Source organism: Thamnophis elegans, chromosome 1 (genome assembly GCF_009769535.1).
Source record: "Thamnophis elegans isolate rThaEle1 chromosome 1, rThaEle1.pri, whole genome shotgun sequence".
Lineage (NCBI taxonomy): Eukaryota > Metazoa > Chordata > Lepidosauria > Squamata > Colubridae > Thamnophis > Thamnophis elegans.
The window spans coordinates 3,328,084-3,341,819 of NC_045541.1; the positions used below are offsets into that span (position 1 = coordinate 3,328,084).

General features: G+C 40.1%; 1 protein-coding gene across 1 annotated transcript in view; it reads right to left on the reverse strand.

Annotated features, from left to right (window-relative positions):
- Positions 1-13,736, reverse strand: part of MAP2 (microtubule associated protein 2) — a 107,203-nt gene that overhangs the window by 51,933 nt on the left and 41,534 nt on the right. The window contains exons 4-5 of the mRNA XM_032233930.1: positions 1,408-3,165; positions 116-1,356 (exon numbers count right to left, since the gene is read on the reverse strand). Coding sequence (XP_032089821.1) covers positions 116-1,356; positions 1,408-3,165 — 2,999 coding nt within the window. The remainder of the gene's footprint in view (positions 1-115; positions 1,357-1,407; positions 3,166-13,736) is intronic.

Consider the following 13,736-nt stretch of genomic DNA (forward strand, 5'->3'; position numbering starts at 1 on the left):
GCTTAATCTCTTCCTTCTGCTCTTCTTCCACTTTTTCTTTCTCATGTTTTAAATCATGCGGCAACTTCTCAACATTCTCAGTCTCGGTTATCTCCACATGATCTGCCTGATCTACTTTATGTTCTATTATGCTCTCCATTTGAGTTTCTGCTGTTTCTTCTTGAATAACTTTTGATATACTTTTTTCTGCATGTTCTTCCTCTGGTAAAGGTGGGATTTCTCGTTGTATTTTGCCCTCATGTGGCTTTGAAATTTCTCCAGACAATCCCTCTTGCACTTGACCATTATCACCGCTTGATTCATATGATTCTTCTTTATCTACTGCTTCTTGATGCACCAGATCAGGCTTAGGGCCTTTTTCCTTAATTTCAATTTCAGACAGTTTAGCTGCATCTTTAATATTATTAGATTCCAATGTTGCACATAGATCAGGTTCTTGGTGTAATGCAAAGAGAATCTTCTCTGGATCTTCTTTATTCTGCTCTGAAACTAATTCAGTGATGTGACCTCCTAATTTACTCTGATACTCCTGTTCCACTTGCCGAGCAGCAGAATCCATATCATGCTTTATAGCATCGTAGTCTGGTTTGCAGGACAATTCTGCCTTATCTATATTTGCAGCAACGTGAATAGCATTTTCCTCTTCCTTAATTAATGAAGACTTTTCTTCTGGCTCAACTAGAGTTTTATCATTAACACCTGCTAGCTCTGCCCCAAGCTTTATTTCATGTTCAGTATCTTCAGGAAAAGATACTTCTTTAGCATCAGCTTGTTCCTCACTTTTTTCTAACACAGTATCTAACTTATCAATAGCTTTTCTCTCTTGTTCAAAGTCCTGGCCCCAAACTGTGGAGTCCCCAGAAACCTCTTTTCCTTCACAGGATCTCTCAGCTGCTGCCAACTTCACTTCTATCAACGAGAGATCTGTAACTACACCTCTCCTCATTTTCTCCTCATAAGAGCAGCTTTCTCCTGCCAAATTCTCACTGTCCTGAACTGGAGATGGCATTGGCACCGTGTATTTGGTGAAAACACAGTAGCCTAAATCTTCTATTTGACTGTCAGCTCTTAGAGTCATGTGATCCTCATCAGTCATAAGCTGCTGAACTGCAGAGCTGTCCTCAACAACCACCTCTGAAGGAACAGATTTCCGTTGTGCCACCTCCGTGTCTGCACTCACGGATGCTACTCTTGACCTCGTGCCAGCTAAATCTAACATTTCAGGTAAGTCAGGAGCCATTACAGTTCCGTTTTTGTAATAATCTTTAGCTAGCAAAGGGGATTCATATAAAGGCTCCACCTGAATCTCTCCTGATTCTTTAAATTTGGACTCTTCTATCCTCTCTTCCTCTTCTGCTTCTTCTTCTGCTATTTCTTCTGCTTCTTCTTCATCATCATCTTCCCTACCTTCTGTTGGGAAGGGGGGAGCTTTTTCTATTAGTGGGGTGGTGGCAGGCAAGTAATCATCGCCTTCATCTCCACTAGCCGTATCTAAAATATCTGAACCTAAAGGTGAAAGATCATGACCACGTCCAAAGTTAAACCCCAGGGCTATAGAATCTAAGCAGGACATTGGGAGATTTATTGACATACTCCTCTGTTCTATAGCGGATCTTCCACCAAGTCCTAAGCTCCTGCTGAGAGTTAAGTCATCTTTATTTTTATTGTGGAGTTCTCTCTTATCACCGTACACATTTGGGTCAATAGTATACATTCTTTCTGGAGGAGAGCTGGGTTCCTTAGCCTCCTCTTCTGGGAAACTCTGGGCAAGGGTACTGTATCCAATTTGATGAGCAGGTGGACTGGGCTGTCGGTGTGCTTCTGGCTGGTATTCATCAGTCTCCTTTTCAGATACAAGAGAATTTTTATGGTCGATATCATAAATCTGGTCTTTTGAATCACTCAGTTCATAGTAATCGTTGCCTTGCTGTACTTTATCACTCTTGACAGCTTCGTCTTTAAGAGTGGACGTTTCGAAATATGTGGACATACCTGATTTATCTTCTTCTGTCCTCATTTGGTGGGGATCTGAATCTGCAACAGGAAACACTTTACCTTTCCCTTCTTTTTCAGAACGTTTGTCTTCCTGGGGCTCTTTATGTGCTTCAGATGGGGATTTCTCTATGGTTTCATGTAACGTAGCGGTATCTAAATGCTCTTCGTATTTCTCAGGGAAAAAATCTTTACTGAATCGGTCTGCCATGACCTCAGCACCAGGGGTTTTCTCATCTTTTTTAACATTCCACGCCGTTGATTCCCCAGTTATCCCCAAATCTTTTTGTGCATCGTATGCTTCTTTAGGATCAATGTCTTTTCCCAGAACGTCTTTACCCAGAACGGTCGGTTTTTGGTCACACACAGCAAAAGGCTGATCATCCAATTCTCTGAGCTTCTGTTTACTGGACATGGAGTACTTCTCTTCATCACTTTCATCCTCCGTCATATCTTTCTCTTCTTCCCAAAGGGGAACCTGACTTGGAGTTTGTTCTACAATGGCTTTTTGTGAGGCACTGGGGCCCACCACTGCAAAATCTTCTTCCTGTATTTTCATCTGCCCTTTGTTCATTGTTTGATCTTTTGAAAGGTCTTTGGTAATCTCTGTAATAGCGGACTTTTCTGTTGTTTTGCTACTCTCTTCTGGTTCAGACGTGTGTCGAACACCTGGTAAGGTTTCAGGAAAAAAGGCACTTGTTACTGTGCCTACGTCCGCTATAGATTCTGAGAGCGAAGAAGAACCAATGCTTGCAGGAGAGGTAAAGTCATTTTTTGTAACAGTAATCTGATCGTCTTTAGATTCCAAGGGAGATGCTTCTGTTGCAGACTTCTGGGTCTCTGTGGCCTTTTCATCTGGTGTACTTTTCTTATGCAACTCTGTTAGCAAATCTCTTTGCTCTTGAGGTGTGGAAGTCTTCTCTTCTTTCTCTTGCAGAGTGGCGTCCAAGGTTTCTCCCAACCGAGATGGGAACGTCATCTCTTCTCCTGTGAGCTGTGGTTCTCTCTTTTCTATAGTCTCTGTTTTTGCTGGCTGTGGAACTAAGGCATCTTGGGCGGGGTGCTCACTGGATTCCCTTCCTTTCTCTTCGTCCTTCGTGCTCAAGGGTGTAGCTGCGAGAAGGCTCGTGCCTTCCTGTCCATGGATTTCCATCTTCGAGGCTGAAAGTAAATCTGTAGTTGTTGCATTGGGTTTTAGAACATTTTACAGAAAGCATTTATAAAAGTAGTTTACAGCATAATGTGGCATGGCAAAGTCATAAAAATATGGCTGCATGCAACTAGAGAAACCTATTAGAGATCTGTTTACTTTATTATTGTTTGGCTCTCCCAGTGCACTATTAATAATCTTATATTGATAAACCTAGCTGTATTTTCTTACATTTGTAACAATTATTATATTAAAAATAAATACAACTTCACCGTAGAAAACTTTACCATGCAATGAAGTTGAGATAAGATTCTGGAATATAACAAATATGGATATAATTATGTTTGTATGTGTGAATGCATTTATGTGCTATATTTAAATTTCAAAGTCATATATCCATTTAATGACACAATTCCTTTTGTCTGACTCTGGCCAAATCATGGTAAAACTGAAATGGATATACCAATCAACTTTTGGCACAAATGAGGGGACTGCTTTTTAAATACATTTTTTTTTTAAATCTAGTATCATAAAACTATTCTTGAGAAACACAAGATGATGGAATGTTTATACCTACAGCTGTTTCATACAAAATCACTGTACTGCAACTTTCAAACACTGCTGAAAAACCGAGACTAAATATTTAACATTCAAAAATAACTGAATTCAATTATTAATCTTTGTGTATATTACACATTAACATTTATTGAAATTGACTGTTGCAGGATTTGACAGTGACTCTGAGGAAGGGCTCCATACTTCTCTCAACCCCAAGGACAATACCTCACTGCTATTCATTCAAGCATGCATATCTTTTTCTTGGACTTTCATGACACCTGAAGAAAATATAAATTAATTTTAATAAATCAAGTTCTTAAAGAAGTGCGTCTTTAAAAGTATTTATAGCAGCAACCACATCTTTTTTTTTTGGTGGGGGGGGTGCTCAAATGGTATACTGAAAAAAGGCAAGTGTGTTTTAATGAATAGGCATTGTATTTGCACTTGAGTGAGGTATAAAACAGTAATTCCAAATCATTTTTGAAGCAAATGTAACCCTAATTTATATAACAGTACTTTTTCAAAATATTTTATGAAGTTCTCCCAAATCAATTATTGGGGCTCTCTCTCTGTGTCTGTGTCCGTGTGTGTGTGTGTGTGTGTGTATGTGTGTGTGTGTGTGTACAATACACACACAGACACACACATCAGGGTGTACTAATGGCTACCCATTTATACATGCTTAAAGACCAAATCTGATCTTGGCATTGAATTCTTAATTATTTCAGTAAGAATCATTTCAGCTCAGTATGCAGCAAAAGGCATATTTATTTTGAAATAATTAAAAATGTGCACATTTCTCCAGAATGACTGGCAAGGGATCAGTGAGGCATCTGAATTGGGCTGCAAAACATACAAATGCTAGTAGTATCCTTTTCAATGAACTTCTCCATTTGAAAAGCTGGTTAGGAAGTAGGGGGTTGTGAAATATATAGGAGCTATTGTCCAATACATCTGAGCGGAAAGATATTGGAAATGACGTTTCTAAAAGAGAAAACTGGAGGAAAAATACAACCACAATTGGAAGGATTTCTCATATTTCTAATGTAATCTCCTGCCCTTGATTCATTTCCCAGAGAAATTGCCTTTTGCAACACTGGAATTCTTTCATGATTTTGTAATTTCCTCACACTCAGGATAAAGAAATTGAATAATAAACAGTATTCTGAAAGCAGTGAAATAAAACAGTTTAAAGCCACACAATATAATTCTTAAAATCAGTTTCACGCTGGGAAATTGGCTTCCATATGCAGAGTAGCCTCCTGGGTCGGAACTGAAAAAAATGGTTCTTCTATCTGATGAACACCTGGGATAAATGGTTTGCTGGAAATCAATGTCCAGTCCAGAATTCTGCCTCCAACAAGGATTGACTAGATACCTCTGGAAGTGTGATGATGAACCATGAGCCATCTTTAAGCCTGGCAGTTTTGACTACTATATTGTAATAGTACTTGAACAATCTATCCTCAATGAACATATTTAATTTTTAAAAATGCAGTTAGAATCAGTGACTTGTGAAAATGAAAATGGTGTGCTGTGTGAAGAATTATACTTGCTTAATTTGTACAGTAAAACCCATTAATTTCGGTGGATTTTATAAGGTGGTGGAGGAAACAGCTCCCTGATGAATCATAATGCCTAGATTTCCAACAGTTATTTTTTAAAAAAGCTTCTTATTCCTCTGGAAGCTGAGCTTCAAAACAAAAATATATTGCTTCTGGTTGGAAAGGAAGCTTGTGTCTACTTTTTAGCCAGTGGATGGACAGTTCTAAAAAAAAAAAAACTAAGAAAAGACATACATATATTGCCTGGAAACAGGAAAAAAAACATTTTTGCTTGCTTTGTTTTGAATCTTCCATAATGGAAACGATCTCTGCCTTGGGGGAAAAAAAAAACAATTTAGAAATATATGATTAAATAATAATAAATGGATTGCCTGAGCAAAGCATTCATAAAAAACTAATTCATAAAGTATGCTGGTACAAGTATGCTTGAAGCAAAGCACTAAAGTATAGTAGCATCATTTGGGAAGCTGTCATGATTGCTTTCAACAGGTGCCTCTAGTTCTCTGCACCTACGTGTACGTCTGTTAGAGCTGCTAGGGAAAAAGAGGTGTGTAGGCTTGGGAAGGAAGAAACATCTAGGGATCAACCTTCAAAACAGCCAGGAGAGCTTTCAAGGGGACACAGCTGTCTCAAATGGCAGTGCTTTGCTTGCACTAATGCAGTGTTTCTCAACCTTGGCAACTTGAAGATAGCAGTTATAGCAGTTAGACTTATATACCGCTTCATAGGGCTTTCAGCCCTCTCTAAGCGGTTTACAGAGTCAGCATATTGCCCCCAACAATCCGGGTCCTCATTTTACCCACCTCGGAAGGATGGAAGGCTGAGTCAACCTTGAGCCGGTGGGATTAGAACCGCTGAACTGCAGATAACAGTCAGCTGAAGTGGCCTGCAGTACTGCACCCTAACCACTGCGCCACCTCGGCTCTTGCTGGCTGGGGGATTCTGGGAGTTGAAGTCCGGACATCTTCAAGTTGCCAAGGTTGAGAAACACTGCAATAATATCTTTTCAAATATGCTCTTTCAAATATTCTGCACAGGGCATTTTGTGACCCCCAAAACACATGGTGAGAAAAAAGCATTGGATCTTTATTATTTACATTTCCCATAGACTTCAGCGCTTCCAAGATGAAAAATTCAGCATCCAAAATATCCTAGGATCAATCCCTGTCTCCTGCTGATAGAGCTGGTAAAGATTCATAACTAAAAACCCAGAGAACTTTTGCCAGCTGGGCATTCTTGATATTTGCCAATTCCTTTTTCCAAATTAAAATACACGCATTAGACTGAGAGACAAGATGACATGTAGTAAAGTATCTTAATTTTCAAGGTTCTGCTTGGTTTCTAATGATCCCAAAAGCTAAGTCTATATTTGAATTACTTCAAGTGTTTGTTAAGTTCATCTCTCTCTCTCTCCCTTCCCCCACTCTCATTCTCATTGTGTAAATACCCACCAAAGTCTTACACAATGTTGTAAACATATGATAAGTCCCTGGATAGTCCGATTTTTTGTTATCCTATTTCCTATTTTTTTATTATTATTATTAGAACCCTTCATTAAAGGTTGATTTTTTCAGTGAACATTCTACTACACCTCATTGCAACCATTAATTATTCCCTAGGAAAATTACAAACAATTTAGATCACATCAGTGAATGTGGCAAATTAGTTTTGGCTCAAAAACATTCTGTTGAATGGGCTCACAAAGATAACCTAGTCTGTTTTCAAGTTTATCAAGTCTGCATGGGAATCTATCATCTTCGACAATTAATTTCAAATTATCCCTTGATTTAAGGGAATAAATGAATTAACTAAATTCATTTAATGTACATCAAAATGAATGTCATTCTTACTCCCCCCCCCCAGTCTTATCTAGTGACTCAGCAAAATAACTTATTTTCAATTATTTTATTGTATGTTTCATCAGATAAGTCACTTTTGACACAAACGATGTGAAGATTCATCAATTACTGGAATCTTTCATTTAAAAAAACATTAATAGTAAACTAAGGAGTCCAATACGTATGGAGGGGAAATGTAATCAAGGAAAGATCACGTGGAAGAAGAGAACATTAATCCTTTCCAGTGCTGGAATCCCAAACTAAACTATCCTGATCACAAAATTCTCATTACTTGGGATTCGGTTCAAGTATGTTCCCTATCACAACTAGCTTGGTTTACCTGTTTGTTGATATAGTCAAGGGATGATGAATCCTTAGTTAGGTAAGAACAAGCAAAGTTAATTCTGTAACAGTTGGAGCTGTTGTGATATATGTTCAGCTACGAGGGCCTTAACTAGGGAATGTTCCCACAAATATTCCTTGAATGAAAATTAGGTTTAACCAGTGTACAATTATTTGTTCAAAGCCTTGTGTTGCTACGTGCAGAGAAATGTGAGGATATATCTGGATCACCTTTAATCTGGTTTATTAAGAATAAGCAACATAAGTCAATGAAAATGTATGAGCTTTATATTTAGTCCTTCACTATAATACCCAACGTGATTCATGTGGATTTTCTTCTCACACTGGGACTTCCACTCAGATAAACAGCTGGAAAGAAGGGTAAAACAGATGCAAACTCAAAATCCTGCCAATGGCAAACAAGGGTTATGGTGGGCTGCAATGAATGGTAAAGATATGATATAAGCAGCAACAGCCTTGGGGAAATTGAGGCAGAATGTATTGAAGCGTAAGCGAAAGTAGATTGCACAGCACAAACTTTGCAAAGTAAGCATTTTGCGCCCTAGTCAGGGTTTGATCAGTTTGCTTCTTGAAATGAAAAACAGATGAACCTCCGTACCAAAATGAAATGAAGTATATATATATAAAGACACAAATATCAGCAATGTGACTGGCAAACACATCTGCAACAAGGCGGGACAAGGGATGGCATATCAGGTTGGCTGCACTGCCAATGGTATCATGAATAGAAAAACACGCTCTTAAAAAAAGTCAGGAATCTACTGCAGTGGTGGGAAACCATGTCATCGTACGGCCTTTGGCTCGCCATGTGCACACTCTTCAAGCATAATAACAAGAGCATTAACCATGAGGACAAACCAATGGGAAGAAAAGCCAACGAGAGAATGGGGAGGAAACTGAAGAGCAGGTCCTATGCAGCCAAGGCATGCAGTTCCCTAATGCAGGCATACCTTCCTCACCGGAGGAAGGCAGTTTTGCTTTTGAGGTTTCCTTCCCAATGAGGATTATATTTTCCTCATTGTGATCCACTTGATCTTCAGGGAGGGAATCCTGCTGGGCCTCTGAGAAACCCTCTGTTTGTTCCCAAGGCTCAGCAGGCTCACTCCTTTTCTCATACTTCTCATCAAGGGAAGCCTCAGGTTTGGGGTCACCAGCCACGGAACCTTTGACTGTTTCTTCTTCCTCCTCTTCTTCTTCTTTGGGGGAGCAGGAAGGAGAAGGAAAGCATGGAAAAATGAGGCAACAGCTTCAAGATTAACAGATATTATATGGTCTATACATGTATTAAACATTTATGTATGGAAGCTTTACATTTATGTTTATCTTTTTCAAGTAATATAAAATTGGTACGCGCTACTTTTTAAAAAAAAAAATGGCTTAATTTCTATGGCTCCCAATGCCTTAACACAGGGGTCTCCAACCTTGGCCACTTGAAGCCTGGAGGACTTCAACTCCCAGAATTCCCAAGCCAGCTTTGCTTCAATTCCCAGCTTTGCTGCCTGGGGAATTCTGAGAGTTGAAGTCCTCCAGGCTTCAAGTGGCCAAGGTTGGAGACCCCTGCCTTAACATACTACTTTTTTACCTTAAACAAGTATGGTTTAAGTATCCCAATAACCAAACAACAATTTGTGGTCTCGCCCCTCTCTGTTTCTCTGCCTCTTTCTCTGATAAAGCTAGTTGTGATCTATGGTTACATCTAAATTTATTTAACTATAGAGTTACTGATGATTCTACTTGTTTTTAGAACCAGACCAAAACCACTTGATCATTCCGGTTTAGAAGCTACCCAAGTTAAAATAACTTGGAACTATAGTATTCATTTTGTATTGGTAAATGGGGAAGAAACATTGCAAAACAACCCCAAATGTTAAGAGCACTTTGATACCATGTAGAGAATTAAACAAAGCATTTGTTTTCAAGTAAGAAAGACAGAACTAAAATGACTTGTGGTTCCTGGTGGATATGGCGATTGAAAAAATATAGGTTCTAAAACTACATTGTAGAAATGAAAGTAGTGTAATCTTAGAACCGGCTACACATGAAGTGAGTCAGAATTCAAAACAGGACATCATCAGCTGCACCTATTCTCAATATTTTCCACAGAAAAAGATAATGAGGAATACTTCAAAAATCTATTATAATGTGAGATGAAGGTAGGGAAGTCAGATACCTCTGTTTCTGCCCTACTGAGATTCAAATGTTGTGTGTATGTATGTATGTATGTATGTATGTGTGTGTGTGTGTGTGTGTGTGTGTGTGTGTGTGTGTATATATATATATATATATATATATATATATATATATATATATATATATATATATATATATTTGTTGTATTTGTGCTGATAAATAAATAAAGGGAGACTAGTATAGATCTACTTCAAGCTATTTAGCTCTCATCAGCTAGCTATACCCTTACTGGGAATCGAACCTGTGCTGTATTGCATCTTAGGCAGATGTGTGTTAACCACTCAGCCACAGAGCTCGATTCCTTATCAGCCAAGCCAGGGTGAAAGGTATCTATTTAGATTTATATATATATATATCGTGGATGGGCTTCACCAGATGGTATTCTTTCAGTCTTGTTATGAGCAATAAAGAAACGTAAGTAGGTTCTTCAGGCAAGATTTTAGATAATTAAGACCATTTTAGTATTACTGGATATTTCAACCCTCTTATTTTAGATGTGTGTTCTACAATTTAAAGGCAGTAATTGGCATTAAAATATAACCATATTTGTATTATAGACAATGTCCCTTATTTTTATTTTTTCCATTTTTATTTTTTTTCCTATTTACATATAAAATATTGTTTTGGATTAGCTAGTCTTTTTATCTGTAGCCTTATTTGAATTGTATTCATATTTTCTATGTCGGTGTTACTTCTTTATTCTCATTTGTAGCTTTTAAGAAAATTGCAAAAATTTATTTAAAAAAATAACAAAGAGATAAAATAAGATACTGGTTTTTCTGTGGGATTTTCTTTAAAAAGAGTATTGCATAGAGAGATTGCTTTATTTTCCTGGTGTTTTTTGTAAAAACTGGAGTGGAACTGAATGACATAGAGTAGGGATGTCAAACTCACTTCGTCACGGTGGCATCACGTAATGTATCGGGACTTTTACCCCCTTCGCTAAACCGGGCGTGGGCGTGGCCAGTACACAACGCATCTGGTCCACGGGCCAGGAATTTGACAGTCCTGACAATTCTACACAGCTAAGTAGAATTGGGTTAATGTTCTTTGGAAATGTACTATTTGGGATAACTTTTCAATTTTAAGGAATGTTCGCTTTAGTTCAAAAGACTTAGAAAATCAATTTCAAAAAAATGTTAAAAAAAGAATTCGTAGGATTTTTTTTAAAGATTATTTAATATAATGCAAGTATAAAGACTTGGCCTTTGAAGAGCCTGTCTCTCTTTCTTTCCTCTGTCTTTCATATTCTTTCATTTCTCATATTTCAAGATCTTTACCTGGAGTGTACTGAAGAAAACTATTATAAAAAATAATTGAATGCTTATTTTTAAGCCTCTGTATTACTGGATGTTTGGTCCACGATACAAACGTATAGCCTCCTAATACCAGCTATATGTGGAGAGAAGAGAATTCAAGTTTTATACCTGCTTTATCCACTGTTGTCCACTATCTTTTGTTGAAATGATCAAGAAGTGAATGGAAACTTTCAACATGTCTGTTCCATGAAAACATTTCACATAGTAAAATGGTGCTTTGGCATGAATTAAGTTTGTTCTGGCCAGTGGTGGGTTTCAAAAATTTTTAGAACCTCTTCTGTAGGTGTGGCCTGTTTTGTGGGAGTGGCTCGGCAGTCAAGTGACCGGGTGGACATGGCCAACTTGTAAAATGTGGTGAAACTCACTTAACAACGCTCTTGCTTAGCAACCAAAATGTTGGCCCAGAAACTCTGGCATTTCAAGTGTGCAAGTCTTAAAGCTGTCAAGTTACAAGACCCTCGCACCCCTAACCCTTTAGAAAAAAAAACCCCAGGGGTGTTCAAACTTGACAGCTTTAAGACTTGTGGACTTCAACTCCCAGAATTCCTCCTTCCCTTGCTCAGCTGCTATCACTGGGGTACTGCCAGGACAAGGGAGGTTTTGGGAGGGACCTTCCTTCCCCCTCCAGAAAGCCCATGCTGGGAGAAAGGAAGCGGGTTGGTTTGAATGCTGGCAAGTGGGCAGTTTAGTGGCCAGTGAGAAAGAAAGAAGGCACGCGATAGCCGAGAGAGAAGGAGCCTGCCGCCTGCCTCCTTCACACGTTCGGGCAGTGGGTGTGGTTTCTCGCACACCTTCTTTCTTTCTCCGCCTGTCTCCTTCACTCGTTCGGCAAGGTAGACAAAGAAAGAAGGCGTGCAAGAAAGCACCTCCACTGCCCGAACATGTGAAGGAGGCAGGCGGCAGGTTCCTCAACTATCCACACCTCCTTTCTTTCTCCGCCTGGCCGAATGAGTGAAGGATGCAGGCGGAGAAAGAAAGGAGGCGTGCAAGAAAGCACCACCACTGCCTGAACAAGTGAAGGAGACACTGCGTCCAAACCAGGCCGCCTCCTCTCTCCCCACACAGGCTCTCTGAAGGGAGAGGGAAGGTCTATCCCAAGAGCTGCTTCCCTTACCTCACGGCGCAGTTCTGGGATGATGGGATATTATTTTTTTCACCAGTACGAGGGTGTAGCCTCGACCCCTGCCTTCCTGCCACCTCCAGTCCAGCCCCACACAATCTCTCTGCTACCCCACCGATCTGGGGACATGCCTGGCTACAGTTGGCATTCTCCTAGCGATCCTTCCTGGCTGCGCCCCCAGAGCGGTTACATGGTGGCAGCGCGCAGGCTGCTGACTGACCCAGGGCTCACCCGTACGCCTGGAGAGGAAGGATCAGCTGGAGAAAGCCAACTACTGCTGGCAACAGGGCACAAAGGAGCAGCTGCCCAGCAGCTGCCGCGTCCTGTTGCAGGCGCCCAGGATGTTCTCAATGTCCTGCCTCCCTCCCACCTCCAGCCCTGCGCACTCTCCCTGCCAACCTACTGACCTCGGAACACTCTGCTGCATGCCTCTCCTTCGCATCCTGCTGCTGGCTGCGGCCGTGTCCTGGAAGGTGCTGCACCTCCAGAGCGATCACATGGCAGTGGCACATGGGCTACTGACTGTCCCAAGGCCCACCCGTTTGCTTCTGGAGGGGGCAAGGCAGGCAGACGGGCAGCATTGCCCCACCCACCACCCCAGCCGCCTGCAGCCTCAGCTGGGCAGGCAAAAAAAGTGGGTGGGCAGGGCAAGCATGGTGTGGAGGGGCAGAGTGAGCGAATAAGAGAGGACCAGGCAGGCGGGGGAGCAAGTGGGGGGGGGAGGCCAGGGGAGAGAGCATTCCGGTACAGGGCCTCCAGAGGATCAGGTATGGGAGCGCACACTAAATTTCACCAACCGGTACGGCCGTACTGGTGCATACCTGCTGAAACTCACCCCTGGTTCTGGCACAATCGTTATTAGGATAGTAGCTGAAGAGCAAATAATTTTACACAAAGGAATATTTAATTTAACTGCTGTTGGAGACTATTGAATTAAACAACTTAATAAAGATAATTTCTGGTGGAGAAAAAAACAATGAAAATCTCTTCTAGTTGCAGTTAATACTTTTGAAAATGTAGCTCTTAATTTGCAACTCACCCTTCAAATTTGTATTCAAAGACATATATGCTTAAAATAAAAGCTCTCTTTTTATTCTACTTATTTATTTCTCAGTTAGCCTCATGAAGTGCATTAAAGACAAAAAGATAAAATTGCCTTGTGGATCTCTATGACTAACTCTATTTGACTAAACGGATCAGCCACCATTCAGGAAATCTTGCCAACTGAAATCTAAACACAATAATATCTATATTCAACTTAGCTCTATTAAAATTGCATTAGGTACCTTACTCCACACACCCCAGCAGTACAAACATATCCACTCATTCTTATAGATAAGTGAACTAAGCTATGAAAGTAGAAAAATGAAGCTACAGCTGTAGGCCCCGCTGAATTAGTCTCAAAAGAGATCTGACTCATTCCCTCTCCTTCTTCTGAATTTGCTGCAGGTTACCCATCCACTTTTGGTAGGGTAGCCACAAGATGAATTACACTTGAATTGTAGAGGAAGAAAAAAAGAAGCTGGAGAATCAAGTCTACATGGTTTTTGGATCTTAGATGTGTCCCTCAGACCCCTTCCAAGAATGGTCACTGCGGTGTAACTTTTAATGAGAGCAAATTGGAAAACTATTAAATTCATG